We start from the raw sequence: 20,994 nt of genomic DNA on the forward strand, positions 1-20,994 counted from the left end.
TGGAGGATGCCCTCTCCCTCCCCCAGTCTGGGGGCGGGTGGGTGACACAGATGATGGGCACCAATCAGAGCTGCCAGGGACAGGGTCTCGCTCATGCCTTAATGCCTTTTAGCAAGCCGCAATAACACAATACTTTGACCAATGTAATTGGATGATTCCCTGGGTTTGGATGAACAAAAGGGGCCCGGAGGCTCCCAAGCATGTGCCCGGCTCTGTGGGAGCTAATGGGGAGCGGGCACTCCAGCTGTCTGCTCCCAGCAGAGCTCCGCAGACAGGGCCATTTGTCACGCTGCTGCTAGAGGACAGCTCAGGTGAGGGCCAGGCTGGTGGTGCTCGGATCTTAGCTGTGTCTTAAGGATGCAGAAAAGAGAAGAAGAAAGTTGCAGGTATGTGACAATGAGTGAAGAGTCCAGTAGGGCCAGCTTCAGAAGTGACTGACAGAACTGGACATTGGGCCTCTCCTCGGAGCTTGAGGGATGTGGACATGGACGAAGGTCACAGATGAAGGGCACCAGGAAGAGGAGCCCGAGTAAGAAGAAATCTCGAGATGAGGGTCGTTGGGTCAGGGAGACCTTCCCTTGGAGCCCGATCCCCGCTGGGGAGGTGGGGGGAGCGCTGGGATGTGGAGCCGAGGGAGTCTCATTCAGGGGCCCAGTGAGCTGATGGCAGGGCAGCTCCAGCCTGAGGCCGTGTGTGGTCCAGACAGAAAGGACTGGTATTCTTGGGAGAGGAGCCAGGAGGAACACGGAGAGCAGAGTTCTTCTACAGAGCCAGCCTGGACAGAAAAGCCCGCGTCATGTCTAAAGCCCAGCCAAGTGCAACATCCCAGGGTTCAGGTACATGGATGCACGTGCATCTCTTCACGGTGCCCTAAAGTGGCTGTGCTGTCCTGAGGTCACACCTGCATTCCCAGACCTCCCTTGAGCATGGGCCCTGTGCCAGGCCCCATCCTATGTCTGCCACAGAAACAAGCTCACTGAATGCTTCTATGGAGAGGTGAGCACTGGCTTCACCCCAGGTTTGCCAGTGGGGAGAAGGTTCAGAGAGAATGTCTTATTCCGGGTTACATGGAAGGTAAATCATCGGGAAAGACGAACAGAGATGATGAGCTCCCAGTCCCAGGATCACGGGATGCAGACAGGAAAACCCCTGGTCATTTATGGGGGGTGGGGTGCCCGGGCACTCCGTAGACTGCCCCAGCTGCCAGGCCATGCTGGCTGACCCGGGGATTGCAATGGTGTTGAACGATCCCGAAGATATTGACTGGCACTGACCTTGCTCCAGATGTTGGCCTGGGGGCCACACACCAGAGCTGTGCAGTCAAAGTGACCAGAAGCTCCTGCACGAAGACGTGTTACGTGACAAAGAGCTGCCAGCTCTGGGAGAGGGACATCAGACAGCGGGGTGAGGTGGAGACCTGGGAAACCCTGGATCAAATGATGTTCGGGACTGCTGGGTTGGTGTCCTCAAGTAAAGAAAACCTATCATGGGAAGTTCAGATGTAGCCCATGCACTTAACGCTGTGTGGGTACCTAGAATGCCAAGTGTCCAACTCATACTTAGCTTGGCAGCCAGCCAAGATTTTCAGTCACCACTACCCAAGAACACAGAGTTCCCTAAGGAGACGGAGATCTTGGTCACAGGGTGCAAAGATGCGGAGACACGCCAGGACAGGCAGGAAACACTGATGTGGTACCTGTCCAGCTGAGGATGCTTCCCTGCATGGCCTGTCCCACTGGCCGCAGTTCCAAGTGTCCAGACGCAGGGCAACATACTGGGCTAAGCATCAAGCCACCAGGACTCGGACCCGGCTCAAGTATGAAGCCATGATGTGACCACGGGAAAGTCTTTTCACCATCGTGAAGTCCAGTTTCTTCATTTTAAAAATAAATGTATGTGCTGCATGAGACCCCAGGACCTTTACACAAGTCTAGGAAGGAAGTCTCAGTAATGATGGAGATTAACGTTTCCCATCAACCTGGTGGGATGGGAGATGTGGAGTTAGATTTAAGTTAGTTTACACCAAAGTAAGAAATGTGATCACATCTTTAACATCCAACTTCACAGTTGCAAGTTCACACCCATCCACGCTTGTGGAAGTGGAAGTGATCCAGACGCCCTCACATGGGGTATGTCATAAATCCACCAAGGCTCCTGGGGGCAGAGTGTCACGCCCTGCACTGCCTCTGTTCTGCCGTTACCAGCTGTCCCTCCTCGGGTCCAGCAGCAGCTCCTGCAGCGCCCCCTCCTATTTCCTGTTCTCACCGCCTCTCTCTCGCCTCCCATCATCACGTCCTCAGAAAGGGCTAGACGTCGGGACAACCTAAACCACGCTCTCCTTCGTGGGCGTGCTTACATTTTGAGTGGAATTTGGCAGGTGAGGAGGGAAGCCCTTCCAAGGCAGTTTGGGAATTATTCTCGGTGGACAGTCGCCTGACTGCTATCAAAAGGCCGGCTATGTCGCTATAATTCAAGATCGCGTCTAACGGAAAGTAGAACTGCCGAGGTTCCAGGTCAGGAGGAGGTAACTAACGCCTGCCCTCTGCGGGAGGGCAGGGGCGGGAGTGGGGAGACCAAGGAAAGGTCACGAGCAACGAGGTCCCAAGCACCCCCCGCCTCCACTGTTCACCACGCAAACAGCCTCCGTCGAGGCCCTGTCTCCAGAGGCCACAAGATGAGGGACCACTGCCCTCCCAGGTAACCAGGCGCTCCGGCCCTCTGTCTCCTTGCAGTCTGTGCCACACACTGCGCTGTCAGCCTGTCCAGAACATTCGCTGCCATCTGCGGAGTCTGGTCTCCTCTCCCAGCCAGACCAACAGGCGGGCGAGACCACGTTCCCAACAGCATCATTACGATGTCCTGCAACGTCCTGAGGACACGCTGGGGGCGCAGGAACCCTCACGGTCCTTTTCTCCCCAGAAAGGACTCGACTCATTTGTGAGGAAGACTTCACTCTGGAATCCCCTGGGGGCCACCACCGGGGCCTGGAGGGAGGTGGCCAGGTGAAGCCCCAGCCCTCGTCAGGTATGTTTACTGCATTTGCAATTCCTCTTAGGTGTTCGCTTAAAGAAAGGCCTTCACAGAGTCCACCACTTGGGTAACCCTGAGCCTGTCAGGAGGCTCCCTCAAGTCGCCCTGGACATGGGGCCTGAAGACATTTGCAGGCTGGGCCACAGGAACTGCTCATCAGGCTGCCCGTTCAGGGCAGGGAGCTGAGGCCAACCGAGCCTCACAGGCCTGAGCCAACTTGTTGATTCAGTTGTGTACAATTCAAAATGCTTCGTGACTAGACCAGCTTTTTCCAGCTTTGGAACTCCTGCCCCCACCCTATCTCGCAGCTCCAGGCCCCAGACTTCAGCGTGGCTCTGCATCTCTGCTCCGGGACACTGCTCCCCGGCACCCCTATGGCTAGGCCCCTTCCTGAAGCCACCTCCCACCAGGGCCATGGGTAACGGGGGACTTGCCACCAAGCTCTCTGCCCCACCCTCCCTCTCGACAGCAGGCTGCCCTGACCTCCCCTTCCTCGCCATGGCCACCCCAGCCCTCACGGGATGCGCACTCCTTCTCGGCTGCCTGACCCTACACAGCCACCAGCCTTGGTGAGACACCGCTTCCTAAGGAGGACAGACTGCCTGGGAGAGGGCAGGATGTGGGCTAAAGACAGGAAAGGAAAAGTGAGAAGGAGGATGAAAGGGAACGAGGGGCTCAGGAAGGGGCGAGGGTGGGGGCAGAACGAGGTGAAGGAGAGGAGAGGCGTGGCGGGAGAAGGAGGCCCCGTGTGCCACAGGACAAGCTGAAAGCCACCAATGGCCTCCAAGCCTCGATGTTACTGACGCTTTCAGCCTCCACTCTGTGCTAATTAGCGCCTCGGGTACTTGACTCATTGTTGATCTTCCGTTACCCCTGCCCACTTTGCGGAGTCAGGCCAGCCACAGTGGGGCCCAGAGGGAGAAGAGAAAGGAGTGAAGCCCAGGAGGCTGTCAAATTGGACAGCTGGGCAGGTGTGAGGGACATGGCCACAGGAGGTGAGCCATCCCAGGTGGGCTCAGCTGCAGCCAGGCACGAGGGTGGACGTGCAGGTGGGGGCGCGGGTGGATATGTGTCTGGGGTCTTGCTGAGGGTGTCCTGCCCCCTTGGCACCTCGGGTGAGCCATGAGAAGCTGGGAGAAAGCTGGCCTTACCTTACGAGAAGAGTGCTTTTCTGAACTCTCCAGGTCTCCATCCAGGAGCGGCATGGCAAAGGAACTCAGGTCCTAGGAAGGAAGAGAGCATGCGGTCAATGACAGTGGCCCTCAGGTGCTCATCTGGCCTCGTCCAGGGGCTGCACATGGCTCCACCTGTGTTATCATCACCCCCTTCCTGAGTCCTCCTTATAAACACCAACCACTAGGAGGGGACATAGATGACAGGGTAGAAGGATGGGGTGGAGATGCGCTAGCCCCCCCTCAGAGATCCTGACCACCCCCTACATTCCCTTCCAGAATGTGAAACCACTCCCTCCTGTCACCCAGGAAAGCAGCAAGGGAGAGGAGCCCGTGACTAAGGGCAGGGAGGGAAAAAGCCTAGGGGAAAGCCGGAGCGGAGGGGGAGCCCCATCTCGGTGCTTTCGGGAGTGGCCAGTGGGCAGGACTTCATCTCATGACAAACGGGGGACCTTGCGGAAGTGGTCCAAGGATGTGCGCCTTCCTGAGAAAGATGACAGGGGCCGCATCGGGGGAGGGGGGGTGCTGGTGGCTGTGGCAAAACAGTCAGTAAAGACAGATGACACAGCGGCCGAGGGGAATGTCTGGGGGCGGGGTAGCTGGCCACAGACTCGTCACGTCTAAAATGGAGGCATCATTTTACCCCCAGCCCTGCTCCCCCTTTCTCCTGTATCTGCCTAAACCCCTCCACAGCCCAGGCAGAAACCCCACCTGGGCAGTCCTCAACCCGGAGCACAGGAGAACCGACATCCTCAACCTTTTTTTTTTTTTCTTTTTCCCTTTTTTATCGCGGTAAAATACACATAACATAAAATTTACCATCTTAACTATTTTAAGTGCACAGTTCAGTAGTGTCACGCACATTCACATGGTTGTGCAACCAACCTCCAGATCTCTTTTCATCTTCCCAAACAGAAACTCTGTCCCCATTCAACTATGCCCCACTCCCCCACCCCCAGCCCCGGCACCTCCATTCTACTTTCTGTCTTTGAATCTGTCGACTCTAGGGACCTCATATGAGTGCAATCACACGGTATTTGTCCTTTGGTGACTGACTTATTTCACTTAGCATAATGTCCTCAAGCTTCATCCATGTTGTAGCGTGGGTCAGAACCTCCTTCCTCTTCAAGGCTGAATAATGTTCCAGTGTATGGATAGCCCACATTGTCTTTATCCATTCATCCATCAGGAGACAACTGGGTGGCTTCCACCTTTTGAATATTGTGACTAATGGTGCTATAAACATAGTGTTATGAGTTGAATTGTGTCCCCCTCAAAATTCATAAGTTGAAGTTCTAAGACCCCCGTACCGCAGAATGTGACTGCATTTGGTAAAAAGGTCTTTGAAGAGGTAATTAAGGTAAAATGAGGTCCCATGGTGGGCCAGCCCCATGGCGTAGGGGTTAAGTTCAGCATGTTCTGCTTTGGCAGCCCGGGTTTGGATCTCAGGTGCGGACCTACACCACTTGTCAGCCTTGCTGTGATGGCAACACACATATAAACTGGAGGAAGACTGGCAGAGATGTTAGCTCAGGGCTAATCTTCCCCAAACAAAAAGGAGGAAGATTGGCAATAGGTGTTAGCTTAGGGCTAATCTTCCTCAGCAAAAAAAGAAAAGAAAAGAGAAGAGGTCATATGGGTGAGGCCCTAATCCAATAAGGCTGGTGTCCTTATAACAAGAGAAGATTAGGACACAGACATGGAAGGAAGACAATATGAAGGCACAGAGAGAAGAGACCATCTACGAAGTCTCTGAAGAAACCAACCCTGCCAACACCTTGATCCTGGACTTCCAGCCTCCAGAACTGTGAGAAAATAAATTCCCGTGGTTTAAGGCCCCTAGTCTGTGGTCCTTTGTTACGGCCCCAGCAAAGTAACACAAGCGTACAAACATCTCTGAGACTATTCTCCAACTGCTCCAAGCCCTTCCCTCCCTCTGGGCTTTGCACCTCTTCCTGCCCTCCACCCTCAGCCCCCCAACCCCAGTTCACAGGGGGAACTCCTATTGTCATGAAAAGCCCAATTCAAATATTCTCTCTGGCCCGGACCACCCTCAGGCGGAATTAATTCTTCTCTGATCTGTGTTCCCACAGTACCTTCATTACAGACTTACACACTCTATCGGGATCATTTATCAGTCTATTGCTCTAAGTAGACTTTGAATCCATCCAGGGCAAGGGGAAAGCTATTCATCTTGCTGTTCTGTGCCTGCATCTGCCCGGCGTGCAGCAGGTGCGCAAAAGGGCTTGGATCAGCTCCTGGACAAAGCACCCCTTCCCCCAGCAGCAAGCGTGCGGGGATGCGGCGACTGTGCCGACGGACTGGCAGACGGCAGGCCCCCCCTGCTGCAGGTCACTGAGGAGTGAGGAGGAACTGGGTGTGGGCACTGATCTCCCAGTTTAATGAGAACATTCCTCTCTGGTTTCAAATAATCATCACCCTCTAACATTTGCTCAGCATGGCGGTCTCCACGCACGAAGGTCTTTTCACAAACACTCATTTGTTCCTCATGGAACCATCACGCTCCAGTAACCGAGGCCCACACGGTGAATGACTCAGGCCCAGACTGCCCCGAAGAGCCGAGAGTGGGACTCGGGCTGGCTCCTGTCACAGGCCGCCTGCCGCCCCCCGGCCACCAGGACGGAGCTGCAGCAGGTCCCGTGCAGCTGTTTCCCACCAGAGAGAGCTCAGGAAGGTAGCAAACCTACCGACCCCTGCCAGGCCCGGGGCTCGGCACTGGCGCGTGCTCAGTCAAGCATCCCTACAGGGAAGTCCCTTGGCCAGAGCAGTGGCCTTGCTGGAAGGCTCCTCCAGCCCACATTCCACAGTCCATGATTCTAATCTCAGCTCTCGGCTCCCAGAGCTTACCAAGAAACAGCGCGCACCTTGGAGGCCAGGGGTGGGCAAGCTAACTGCAGCTGTGGCCACGAGACTCAGCTGGCAGAGCCACTGGGACCCGCCTCTGAGCCCAGCTGACGTTCCAGAAGGCCCAGGCTCCCGGAACTCACCCTGTTATGCAATTTCTAAATTTTAAACTCCCACCAGAGCTTCACGCGTTCCTCACCACCTTGTCCACTCCTCGCCCCATCCCTGGACTTCCTCATTCCGCCACCAGCCAGTCAGGCCCTTCCTGGGTGCTCAGCGGGCGTTTCACTGGGAATATTGAGGCACCAAGAAAAGTTTCAGACCTGGTTTCTGCCCAGAGATAGCTTCATGGTCTGGGGTTGCCATCAGCTGCACAAACCCTGTGTTGCACCTTGACCACACACTCTGGAGATGAGTAGCAGGGTCCTTGGGGAAAGGGAATTTTCAGGATTTGGGCTGATAAAGTCACCTGCCAAGAAAGCATCAGGACAAAAGAGAAAAGCCCCAGGTTTGAGAAAATTCCCGAGATGTGAGCCGACCTAAAAAGTAGTTCCTTTAGTCCCCATCCCTATTCTTATTCAGAAATTCAGGCAAAAGCCAAAAGTCTACCACAAAAAAGTAAAGTATCAGCAACAACGCTGTCATTAATCTGCCATTGGTATGTCCTTCTTAAATCTTCCAAACGTTGCCTCATTTGGTCCTTAGAGCAGCCCATACAAGCAGGAAAGGCAAGTGGTATCATCCCAGGCTATAGATGAAGATACTGAGGGTCAGAGAGGTTAAGCCACTTGCCCAAGGCCAGACAACCAGACACTAGCAAGCAGGGCCTATAACCAAGGTCCACCCACTCCCAGCTCAGCCTCTTTCTATTAAATTCCACCACCTCCTTGGGGTGGCTCAGCGCCAGCAACAAAAACCAACTTGGTGTCAGAGGCTGTGAAAATATAGAGCTCTTCCACACAAAACGAGTATCGTTGGCACAGTGAGACCTCAGGGGAAGAGGAAGAATGGATGAGGATTTGTACAGCTCAATGATTCATTCCCAAGGCAGCTTACCATACTAACTTTCTCTTTAAGGTCTACCTTTTTTTTTTTTTTTGAGGAAGATTAGCCCTGTGCTAACATCCACGGCCAATCCTCCTCTTTTTGCTGAGGAAGATTGGCCCTGAGCGAACATCTGTGCCCATCTTCCTCTATTTTATATGTGGGACACTTGCCACAGCATGGATTAATAAGCGGTGTATAGGTCCACACCTGGGATCCAAATTGGCAAACCCTTGGCCTCAGGAGTGGATCATGTGAACTGAAACACTACACTACTGGGCCGGCCTCTTGCTCTTTTTTTTTCGTTTGAGGGTTGCCGCCAGGGCATGGCCACTGACAGATGAGTGGTGTAGGTCCGAGTGCTTGGGAACCAAACCCGGGCTGCCAAAGCAGAGTACACCGAACTTAATCCTAAGGTTTACTTCTTAACCGAAAGGCATTCACGCTGATGCTGCAAAGAACAGAAAAGTATCAAGTATCCAGCACCAAATGCAATCACTGCACCTTCTGGCATGTCTACGCTCTGTATAGTTCAGGGTCTTATTTACAGCTCCCCTAGGCCCCACCCCCACCACTTATCCCAACATTTCTCCATAAGAGAATGAACTTTATACTGTCTACAGCCAACTGACTTGTGAGTTCTTGAAGGACGGGGGCTATTTTACTCTTGCTTTACCCTCGACGGGAGGTGCTAAGTGAGCGTGTATGGATGAGCTAGAGTTCTGCCCTTTCTGCATCTCTGATGCTTTGTCTCACAGAACTCCTTTGTTGACGCAGCTGGGACACCCCAGAAAGAGGGCTGAGGAAAGTCACATACGGGACAAAAAGAACAGCTGCCAGCGGTAGGGCCCTGGCTGCACCTGAGGGCCAACGAGGGGTCTTAAATGTCAGGGTCACGACAGAACATTCCTGTGAAGTTAACAGGGGTTTGATTCCTACCGAGGAAGGAACACATCCAGGATGGTTTTCATTCTCCGCTCTCGCTGTGCAGACCCGAGGACACACAGCGCCAGCCACACCTGGAGCTACTCTGGGCTGCGGAACAGCTGCCCGAGTGTCCTGTCTAGGCACACACTGTCCAGCATCCCCCGCAGGCAGGAACACGGCCGTTCACAAGACAGAGCCGGGAGGCCGAGCTCCAGCCCGGCTCCATGGGTTACCATCTGGGGGATCCCGGGCTCGTCTGAACGCAGGTTCCCGTCTGTCAGATGAGAGGGTTTGACTCGATAATTTGGAAGATGCCGTTTAGCCCACACATTCTGTTTTCACCTGTGGAACTCGACAGCAGGTGGACCAGGAGCATTTTGACAGAGGACTGCTGGTGAGAATAAACTGCATCTTCTCATCTTCTGTGATTAGTCACAAAAGTAATTTTCTCCTTTTCTCAAACTACCAGATAATCCCCACTGCTCTCGAAGCTCAGGGCTTTGGGCAGGGTCTCCGTGAGCAGGGGCCACAGCAGCGGGCGAGGGCGGCCCGTTTCCTCGGGGACCCCTCACCGGTGAGGCGGGGACGCCGGCGCATCTGGCTGCCTTAACGTGCACCTCCACCCGCTTAAGGGCTAGCCTCTGGCTCCTCAATCTCTAAGGTCTCTCAAGCTTCAGCACCTGGGTCGTCAGGACAACTGCAGGTACGTCCCCGCAGAGGGAGGCACTGGGCGATTCTGGAAAAGCCGGGTCCTCAGAACCACAGGTACCGGGTCACTCAGGTCCCCACATGGAACCCCCACCCGCCTCCCCTCCGCCCTGTCACGAACTCAGGTGAACTGCTCGCACGATTCACCTCGTCTGCACCTCGTGGCTGGAAGGTCGCCTCCCGAGGTGTGGGCCTTGCGAGCCCCTCAGGTGGGGGCACAAATGAGGTGTCCCCCGACTGCCTGGCGTGACGCACTCTCTCAAAACCGCCAAACGGATGGTTCTCGGTACCGGGGGGCAGGGGGGACCAGAGCCCAGTTAAACGGAGCCTCTGATGACCATCCACGTTCTATAACCGCCTCCAACAAACAAGAGCCAACCTGGACCACTGGAGCTGGGCACCGGGGGAGGGACGCGGCCACGTCACAGAAAGCCTAAGCTTAACTCTCGGAGAAGCTCTGGACGTCTCATGAATTCCACAGAAACCATGATGGCATCATGGTTTCTGACTGCCATCTGAGAGACTTCTTGACGTAAAAAAGAAAAGAAAACCATTGTTTTTCCCTCCTGCGGCCACCTTCCCCGCCTCCCATCCACCTGGTGGTCCCACTGATTCCCACAGGTGGCTCAGATGCCCCACGGCCAAGGGTGCCTGATGACCGTCTCTCATGCTTCACGTAGGCCTGGAATCAGGTTGAGAAGGTTCTGCAGAGACTCTCACCATTAGAGAGCGGTCCCCATCCGTCTCCCAAGCAGAAAGACGGGAGGAGGAGTAACCGGTGGATGCAGCTCTGAAGAGGGATTACGAGGTGTGGGCTCCCCCTCGAGACTCTGCTCTCGTCTTGCTAAAAGGCAGCTGGGCCCTGCCCGCCTTAGGCAGCCTCTGCTTGACCAGAGCTACAGGGAAGCTTGGAAGGTGCCTGCGGTCTCCTGGCTTTGCAGTGGAGGACGCGGTGCAGAGGGAAGGGGCCTCGGCCCTGGCCTCCAGGGACCTGCACTCTGGGGGGCCTGAGGGCCCCTCATCCAATTCCCAGGGCCCTCTCTCAAGCCCATCCTAGCTCAAGCCCCTCAAGTGACCTCTCAAAGGCAAATGTCCCGAGGCAGGCCCGGTGGTGCAGCAGTTAAGTGTGCATGTTCTGCTTCTCGGCGGCCCGGGGTTCACCAGTTTGGATCCGGGGTATGGACATGGCACCACTTGGCAAGCCATGCTGTGGCAGGCGTCCCATGCATAAAGTAGAGGAATATGGGCACGGATGTTAGCTCATGGCCAGTCTTCCTCAGCAAAAAGAGGAGGATTGGCAGCAGTTAGCTCAGGGCTAATGTTCCTTAAAAAAAAAAAAGGCAGATGTCCCCAGGCCAGGTTGAGTCCAGCCTCTGCTAACCACTCAGGGTTAGGAACTTTAATCAACCCAGCTTCTTGTCTTCTTCCAGCCCGAGTTCCCCCCAGAAGGGAGTGGGAGGGCCAGGGTGGTGGAGGCTACGGGGGTCTGGGTCAGCTGACGGTCAGTGAGGAGGGCGGCAAGTGCCTAGGGAGGGCCCAGGAGACACAGGGAGGAGCCAAGCCCACGGTCTACTGCAGCCCTCTCCCCACAGACCACCAACAGGCGTCTTCCAGCTCCCTTCAACAGGCACAGCCTTGTTGCGGGTCGCTGCCTCAATCCAGAACAATCCAAATCTCCACAGGCAGGACTTTAGACCCAAGCCAGGTGGCGGAAGGAGGGAGATGTTACAGAAGAGGGAGCTTCTGCCTCCAGACCTCAGCATCAACTCCTGCCTGAGTTTCTACTTGCTGGCCTGCCCCATGGATCTAGGACTTGCTAGCCCCACAAATGCATGAGCCAATTCCTTAAAACAAATCCCTTAATACGTATATATTATATAATAATGTATTTATATGCTAATTATACATTATGTATACTTAACATATTAGCAACGTAATAATATACATTAAGGATATATAACATATATGGATATTAATTTAAAAATTTTTTCCCTTTATTTATTTATTTTTTGAGGAGATTAGCCCTGAGCTATCATCTGCTGCCAATCCTCCTGTTTCCGCTGAGGAAGATTGGCCCTGAGCTAACATCTGTGCCCATCTTCCTCCATTTTATATGTAGGATGCCTACCACAGCATGGCTCTGTAAGCAGTGCATAGGTCCGCGCCCGGGATCTGAACCAGCGAACCCCTGGTTGCTGAAGCAGAGAGTGTGAACTTAACTGGTGCGCCACCAGGCCAACCCTGTATACTAATATTACATATTAATATTCATATATGTATATTACAGATTCATATAGGATCTCTCTCTCTCTCGCCTCTTGGTTCAGTTTCTTAGGAGAACCCCAACTGACATGGAGTCCTGGACCTCCTCCCCCTGCGCTGACCTTGGACGAGAGTCTAGGGGCAGGAAGATGGCAGTTTACGGGCTCTCAGCTGCCCTGGGAAGGTGAGTGAGGCCCACTCGGTTGGCAGGGGCCTCTGCACAGACAGCAGAGCCTCGACTTTGCCAAGGGCCACATAAAATCCCCAAAGGAAATGACTGGATGAGAGGATACAGATGGATGTGAAAGGTCGTCCATATGGGCGTGCTCAGTGAAAAACAGGAACCAGCCTCAACAGGCCCATTTTCACTGTCATGGAAGAACGTTTCCAGTACATAAAGGAGAACAGCAGGCTTAGAAAAGTCCCACAGTCACAGTATGGCCTCATTTCTTGGAGCCTCGCTTGTGAACGGGGGCAGTCACTCTTACGTCACTTGTTGGTAAGTGTCACGTGAGTTTCTGCCCGGCATCCGTGTGATAACTAAGGCCTTTCTCCCTCTGACCACCCACAGTCAGTTGACAGCAAGGACCACGTCCTATTCACCTGAGTGACTCACTCCTCCTCAGCACCAGGCACTCGGCCGGACTCAAATGAAAGTTTGTCTTTCCCAAACAAAATGAATACTGGCAAAGGTGCTAATGTGCTCATTCACAGCAAAGTATAAATGACAGAGGGCAGCTCAGAGGGCAGTAAACACAAGGACCTTATGACAAGGGCATGACGTCCTAGTGGGACATCTTGGGTCACTTAGGCCTTCTGAAGGCAAGGACAGACTGAGTGAGCCATCTGTGAGAGGACAGATGGCCCTTAATTTCTAGGGTTGTTTTCAACTCTGACATTCTACAATTTTACTAAGACAAACCTTAAGATAGGGTCTGAAAAGACCAAGTCTGGGTTTCTGGAGAGGGTTAATTTACCCACAAATAAAATGCCAAACCACCAACCAAGACTGGTAGTCTTGGTGTTGAACCCTCTGAGGGTGCCCCACACTGCCTGGCCAGCTGGACGACTCTGGTCATTGGTGCTCCCACACTTGAATGTCCTCTTCATGAAGGAAAAACCCAACCACGAGGGAGAATGGAGGTGCTGCTGGGTCTTCCCCACAGACCCAATGGCCACGGTCAGACTCGTGGCCTTAGACAGCCGGCCTCCCCACCTGCCCTGCCCAATGCCCCACAGGCAGTGCTGGCACCGCAGGGAAAAAACAGGCGGTTTGGGTCTATGCTTGAAGACAAACTGCAGGAGGGAACACCACAAATTAGAATAAAATTGGGCACCCAGGGAACATTTTTATAAGGTCACAGCGCTGTGGGCTGGCTCCAAGACACACCCTCCCCTACGCAGGAGGATCTTGTCCAAGAGCCAGGGCTTGGAGACCTCATTTCTGCTCCCAGCCACCCACCCACTGTGGCTCTGGGACTCGGCCCAAGAGCTGAAGTCTGCAATGGTTTCCGCTCAGAATTTTCAGAATATCAAATGTCCATATTTATAAACCCATATACCAAAGGAGTGTTCCCAAACCCTTTCCACAGGTGCCCAAGGCTTCTTCCATCCCCACCTGTGTCTTCCATCTGCTCTCTGTGCCAGCACGTTATGGACTGAAGCAGCAAACACTGGGGTCTTGAGAAGCATGTGTCTCCTGCACTGAGCACAGGGAGGAGAGCTGCCTTCCTCGGCTCGCTCACCCTCATGTCACCCCGGGTGAGCTGGCTGCTCCACCAGCATTTGGCCACAGTTTTCAAACCAAAAGTCCTAACCTACCGGTGGATCATGAAGTCGATTTAGTGGATTACACAACCACTAAAATGTGAATTAGAATAAAATAAGGACGCATCTCATTGTTTCACAAAATTTTTGTTTCAATTTTTCACACAAGCATACACAAGTGCACATCTCACTGCCTTGTGGACAAAACAGTCCGAACGATTCTGCACTGCATGAACGACGAAGCAGTACACGGAGATTTCAGGGAGCAGAGAGAAGCTGACCCTCTGTCCCTCTAGAGGTCACGAGCGTGGAGAATGATGAGCACCACCTGTTCTCCTCCGTCCTGGCTGAAGCCCTCTGACCTCTCTTTGTCCTTTGTACCCAGAAATATGCATGGAGTAAGAGAGAGAGAATCACGTCTCTTCGCTGTCATGGGGAGGTGGGCAATTCCTTAGCCGCTCCTCCGACCCCATCTCTCCCTCCCCTTGCCCTCTGAGCAGTGGGCACCGCTGCTCTGACCCACTGTGGGCAGTTGGCTCCTGCCAAGCCCAGCAGCCCCAGGTCACCCCTAGACCCACAACAGTAGTTATACCCTCGGGGGTCACCACCCAGCCAGAGCCCTACAGAGTGCTACCTGTCAGTACCTGTGCCCACCGGGCCCAGGTGCAGACCTCCTGGTCTCCTGATGCCTAAACCCATGGAATCACACAGTCATAGGATGTTACAGTTGGAAAAAATCTTCCAAATCAATCCCTTTCTATTCCAGGTGTGGTAACAGATGTCCAGAGAGATTCGAGCAAGTTGCTCAAAGCCACGTAGCAGAGCTGTGACCCAGCCAGAACCAAATCCTGCTGTTGCAACTTCTAGCCAAGTTCTCTTTCTATCACACCATGCTCTTTCTAGCTTATGTCTCCATCACATAAGATGGTAACAACAACTCTCTTACAGAGGCACAGTGCTGATGGAGGCCCCCAGTACAGGGCTGGCTGCACAGTACATGTCAATGGAAATTAGTATACAAGGCTATCCTCTAATGTATGTTCTGTTGGCTTCTTGGCGTCCAGTGACAAAGCTCTTGTTCCAAATGGCCTTTCCTTGACATTCGTCAGCTTTATGTGAATTTGTTACTTCCCAGGAACCCTCCATGCTTGTGATCATGGCCAGGAGGGTAAGCAGCTGCTCTGAGAACCTTCCAGAACCACAGAAACCTTAGTGTCCTACTGCCAATTGAAGGATGATGGGCGCTCTGCATAGTGGGGCTCCAGGTGCTTCCTGCTAAGGTCTAATGCAGCAGGCACTGGAGACCAGCGGGTCCAAGAGACGGTGTCTGCCCACTTCCGCTTCCTTCCAGGGCAGGACCTGCCGAGGGCCAGGTTGGGCACTCCGTGTGGGAAATCGGAGTTCTCAGGTAGAAGAGAGATGCCCCGGGAGCACCTCATGCCCTCCTACAGAGCCCGGTGGCCACTGAAGCTTCCGGGGCCCCCATGCTTGGCCAGAGTCCCCACAGGGCAGGTTATTGACACTCAAAATGGTCAAGTGGCTAGCTCTTTTTAAAAATTTATTCTTTGGTCCTTTTTACTAATTTAGCTCCTGTTGTTAAAAAGGAAGCCGAACTGAGCCTATGCCCTCTCTGTGGTAGACCTGGGAACAGATTTCTGCCCCCACTCACTGTGTCAGTTAGAAACTCACTCCCCATCTCCATTATGTTCTAGGCCATCCCTCCTCCCAGCACCAAGATGACAGGACTCCTTTCCATGTGCCCAGGTTAGGCCCCACAGCCAGGATGGTCACACTGCCCCTGGTAGGTGCACCCTGGAGTCAGGCCCCAGAGGCGGCAGTAAGTCACAGCTGCCAGGGGTTGAGGGGAGAGAGGCATGACCAGGCAGGGGCCGGGGGTTTTAGGGCAGTGAAACTACTCTGATACTGTCATGGTGGGTACACGTCACTACACATTTGTCAAAGCCCATAGAATGTACAACACCAAGAGTGAACCCAACATAAACTGTGGACTTCAGTTCACAATAATGTGTTCATACAGGCACATCAATTGTAACAAATGTACCAACTAACGCAAGACATTAACAACAGAGGATACTGGCGGGTAGGGGAAGGCCATATATTGGGACTCTCTGTACTTTCTGCTCAATTGTTTATAAATCTAAAACTGCCCCCCAAAAAGTCAATTAACTAAAAAAAAACAGTAATAACCACAAACAGTTAGACATGGCCACCCAATTACCCCTCATACCGTGTTCACCCATCTACCCTTTGTCGTTACTACAGGAGACAGAAGCGAGCCTGCAGTCTAGCTGAGGGGCCTGACTGAAGCTCCCCCAAAAGGCCTGTGGTCATCAGTCCACATGGGGACAGAGGCTGGAGCGGTCACTTTATTGCGTGTCCACGGCTCCCCATCCTTCCAGAACACAGGGAAGCAGGTGCAACACCCACACCCAGATTCAGGGTCTTGAGGCTGAGGGCATTTTGTCCAGGGCTTGGCCTTCAGGCAGAGAAGATAAAAAAGTCCAGAGGTGAAAGAACCAGCCGGGGTCGGGCAGCAAGAGGGCTGGGAGGAAAGTCTGAGAACCCGGACCCAATCTCTCAGCCAAGCTGGCCAGTGTGGACCACGTATTGAGGGCTCTGGCCTTCCCACTCCAGATGGAAGCGGGTGCTGGCCAGAGTCACGAGGCAGCCTCAGAAGAGGGTACAAGTCTCAGGGCCCAGCTGGAGAGAGAGTGGGCACAAGAATAGCTTGGGGTTCCTGGTCGGGGACCCATGGCTACAAACCACAGCACTAATGAATCCAAACAGGGAATTTGCTATGTTTTTAAATTTTTTATGTTTCTTTTTTTGTGGCCAACAAACCCATTCCATTCCGGATGGGCTCATTATATAAGGAGGGGAGGGGAGAAAAATGCTGGACACGAGGCCAAAGTCACCAGAAGAGCAGAAACTTCTGGATCAGCTGCTGCTCCAGCAGGGAGTCTGGTACAAAACACAGAGGTTGTTTGTGGTTTTGTTTTTTCAGGGAAGGGGAAAAAAAAGGCTGCTTCTCATATCCTAGGGATTGGGTTAAAAGTCATCATCTCCTAGGAGGACCTGTCACCGAGATGTCCTTGTGTGCAGGATGTGTCCCTGGGCCTCCATTTGGGCCAGGATGGGGCTAGGAAGAAACAGCTCCCTGCGGGTGTCCTCGGCATTTCTCATCTACTCCCTGCTACAGTGCTTTGGGACCTTTCTTTCTCACTGAAAAAGCACAGAAGATTCTGGGTCAGGTCCTGTGGGGATATTCCTAGAGCCAGAGGACCCCTTGGGACTGTCTGTCCCTTGGCAATGACAGCCCTCTCGTTCTCACTCCTGGTCACCATCAGAGTTTCCTGGAAGCCTCTGGACCATGTATCTTTGCCCTTTGAGCCTACGAGGTCCTGGGGACACCTCCCCCTACTTGGAAACATAGAGCTTTACGTCTCAGGTCCTTGTGCCCGAAGTGAGCAGACTCTGACCATCCAGGTGCCGGACATTTCCCAAAGGTCTGTCCTACACTGATCTGGGAGAGGAGCACATCCTTGGGGAGGTCCATGGAGAAGAAAGGGAAACCCCACAGGCGGTGCGGGAGGAACCGGAGCTGCCAGGGACACTCCCAGCTGCCCACGTGGTCCCCTCTTGGTGTGCACACTGCCCCATTTTCATGGTTTAAGGACAGAATGAAAGGATCGCGTAGGCCGCTTCTCCCTTGACCGTCTGTGTGCCTCGCTTGGAGGAAAGAATTACCACTGACTGAAACCCTCCGAGGTCCCTCCGCCTGTGCGAGAAGTGGCCACACCCCTTGCCTGGCATTTGACTCCTCCTAGGACACAGCCTGATCTCACCCTCTGCTTTCTCCTGCCACACTCTTCTGCCTGTGCGCTGTCACACAGCACACCCTCCATCCCTCCCCATCTTCAGATTGGGGGCTCCCGACCCCCACAAGTTCAAGGTTATTATGTACAAACGATTTTAAAGGTAGCACTTAGGAAGGCAGAATTCCTCTACCGTGACAATTGACAATTGAAAATCTTTTGATTGAATGGAATTTTACATCAGGGGTTCTCACATTGGAGTTTAAGGATCCACTGTCAGGACCAGAAAGTTCTTTCACCTCCTGCGTCACACAGTTTGAGAAGGAGCGCTGGCTGACGCCACGTTCTCCTATTGGGACTGACCTCCCCTTTTTCTTATCCCCGTATCGCCTACTCACCCTTCAAGAACTAGCTACAGTCCCACAAGTTTACGAAGCCTTTTCTAACGAGTCCAGTTGGAAATGATCCCTCACTCCAGTGCCTATTAATACTTGGGAGTTTAAAATAAACTCACTCAAGACTTGTCCATTCACCATTTATATATAAATTTTATCTCCATATACAGTCATGCGCCACATAACGACACCGACGACGGCCTGCATCTATGACAGGGGTCCCGTAAATTAGTACCATATGGCCTAGGTGTGTGGTAGACTGTGCCATCTAGTTTGTGTAAGGACACACTAGGACGTGCACACGATGATGAAATCGCTTAACGATGCGTTTCTCAGAACGTGTCCCCATCGTTAAGCAACACGTGACTGGAGATTGTGCGCACTCTGAGGGCAACAGCTATGTCATCCAACTAATTTTTTTGAGTACGTGGATAAGAAGTAAATTCATAGGATTCAAAAGCCAAAACAAAACAACATATAATTGGACGTTGGCCTCTTCCACCCTCTCCCCCATCCACGCCGTGCCCCCAAAGTAAGAACTTGTAGTTGCAAATCCAGTTAGAGTTACTTTTTGCAAATGCATACATCGAGTATTTTCCCTCTTTCTCCTACAAAGGGATCCTGTCATATATATTCTGCTCCATACCTTGCTTATCGCTTTACCTATCTGGGAGATCTTGCAATATCAGCACATTGGGATTCTTTGAATATCTGCGGCCTATTCCCTTGTATGGAACATTCTAGTTTAACCAGTTCCTGTGATGAGAATTTTGTCCATCTTCATATTTCCAGGACACGTTCCCAGAAGTATGACCACCGCTCAGATGGCAACGCATTTACAATTTCTGACAGATGCTGGAACATGTCCTCCTTGGAACGGGACCGTTTTGCTCTCCTAACTGTGGGGCAGGAGCGGATCTGTTTCCCCCACAACCTCACCAATACATGACGCTGCCAAACTTCTGGATTTTGCTGGATCAGTGAGAAATGGTATCTGTGTAACCTACATCTGCACCTGTTTATCTAATCTTCGGTGTGCCATCACAGCACAGAGTAAGGACTGCGTGGGACAGTGTTTCTGCAACTGCAGGTAGGACCCAGGTCCTGAAATCAATTCGGTCCAAACAGGCTTTGTTGTCGTTGTTAATAAAATAGAACAGAACTTGAGGAAATCTGTTTTACGGTGTGTCCATCCAACCCGCCCATGATGTGTAGCTCCTCGGCACGGCTCACGGTCACAGTCCGCAGGCCACTGGTGAGGTGGCCTGAAGTACAGTGTGCACGTTGGCTGTGTGGTAGTTTGCTGCCAAGAAGGCCACCATTCATGTCTTCATGTCTCCCATTGAGAAGTTGAGTCTTTCTTCCATCCCTCAAGTTTGGGCTGTTGAGGTCAACAGAAACACAGCAGAAGTGACACCGTGTGACTTCCGAGTTAGGTGGTGAGACTTCCTCCTGGATCTCTTGGAATCTTTCCTGGGAGAAACCAGCCATGTGTTAAGAATCCCACGGCCCTGAGACCACCACGCCATGGGGAAGCTCAAGCTAGCGACACAGAGAGGCAGCACGGAGACGGAGCTGTGCCACCAGCCCAGGCGCCGGACGCAGGGTAGAGAAACCTGAGAACTCCGGCCTCAGCCACCATCTGACTGACAGCATAGGAGGAACCCAGGTGAGAAGTGCTGGGCTGAGCCAGGCAACCCTGAGACCCGTAATGATCCCAACTCATGTTTCTAACTTTTGGGTTAGTCTGTGCTGTAGCAAGAGATGTGATGTAGCAGAAAGGGATGTAATCTTGTGACAGTTACTTAATTTTTCTGTGTCTCAGTTTTCTAATCTCTAAAATGGGAATCATAGGAGTGCCTATCAGATTATGAGCGAACATATACAGATGAACACCTAACACATCTGAGCTAACACATCAAGAGATTACAGTGAGGCATGACGATCACTGGGAAAACGCTAACTGTTACTTCAAGATACTTGACTGACTTTATGGGCGAGATGCCACCATTTAGGGGCAAGCCCAGAGGTGAGCCATAGAATCATCTCTCAGAGCTTCCATTAGAAAGAAGCAGGTTCCACTAAACCCTCAAACCTGCCAAGATCCATCCCAAACTTACAGGTAAAGGGCAGGATGGAGGGACTCTGAACCCTTAGTGACAAAGTTAGGGACAAGGAAAAGTCCCTAAAACTGAGAAAGCCTTTGGGGTGTTCTCCAGGTGAGCTCCTAACCTGCTCAAGGGCTGACTTCCTCATTTATTCCAAAAAAAATGAAAAACAAAAAAAGGCGGGGGGTGATGCAGGTTGGGGACTTCTGGTGTAGGGTGGGAGATAACAAAAATAGCAATGAATGCTCTTGCAGTGTTGCCAGTCTTTGGAAAAGTGGAAAGGAAACTGCACACTTGCTCGTGACTGCATAAGCAATGAGGACAGCGAGTCTCTGCTTTTAGCTGGAATTTCAACTCTGTAACACTGACTATCTAGCGCTGATCAGAAGGCTGGCATCAGGAAGGACTAAATGCAAAAATTATTTATTAACAAATGCTTGTTAGACAATCTTTCAAAACTCAGGATGAATAGAAGGAACCAGGAATCTTGGGGGGGATTTAAAAAATATGTTAGAGCCACTGATGAATTTATTCACTCAAACTCTCTTAAGTAGCCACCGTGTGTCTGGAATGGTGCTGGATAGAGGGCATTCACAGGAAAGACACAGACCCGCCCTCAGTCTCAAGACGGGGCTGGAGGAGGGGACAGATTGCAAAGGGACACAGGGACCTTTTGGGGTGATGGAAATGTCCCATATCAAGATTGTGGTGGTGGTCACATGACCGTCCATTTATCACAACCTGTCTAAGTGTATACTTAAAATTGGTGAATTTTATTGTCTGTAAATTATGTCAGTGAAGCTGACCAAAAAGTGACCGGTCAACCACCACCCATCCCTGTACCCATAGGGGAGAAGAAAGAAAAACCAGCAATCTACAG

At 52.5% G+C, this 20,994-nt stretch overlaps 1 protein-coding gene across 9 annotated transcripts in view; it reads right to left on the minus strand.

Moving 5' to 3' along the window:
• PRKAG2 (protein kinase AMP-activated non-catalytic subunit gamma 2) overlaps positions 1 to 20,994 on the minus strand; it is a 279,884-nt gene that overhangs the window by 201,901 nt on the left and 56,989 nt on the right. For all 9 annotated transcript variants that reach the window (XM_044765712.2, XM_044765711.2, XM_070516698.1 and 6 more), the window contains exon 2: positions 4,182 to 4,253. In XM_044765712.2, the coding sequence (XP_044621647.1) occupies positions 4,182 to 4,253 (72 nt within the window). The remainder of the gene's footprint in view (positions 1 to 4,181; positions 4,254 to 20,994) is intronic.

The sequence above is a fragment of the Equus asinus genome, chromosome 1 (genome assembly GCF_041296235.1).
Source record: "Equus asinus isolate D_3611 breed Donkey chromosome 1, EquAss-T2T_v2, whole genome shotgun sequence".
Taxonomy (NCBI): Eukaryota; Metazoa; Chordata; class Mammalia; order Perissodactyla; family Equidae; genus Equus; species Equus asinus.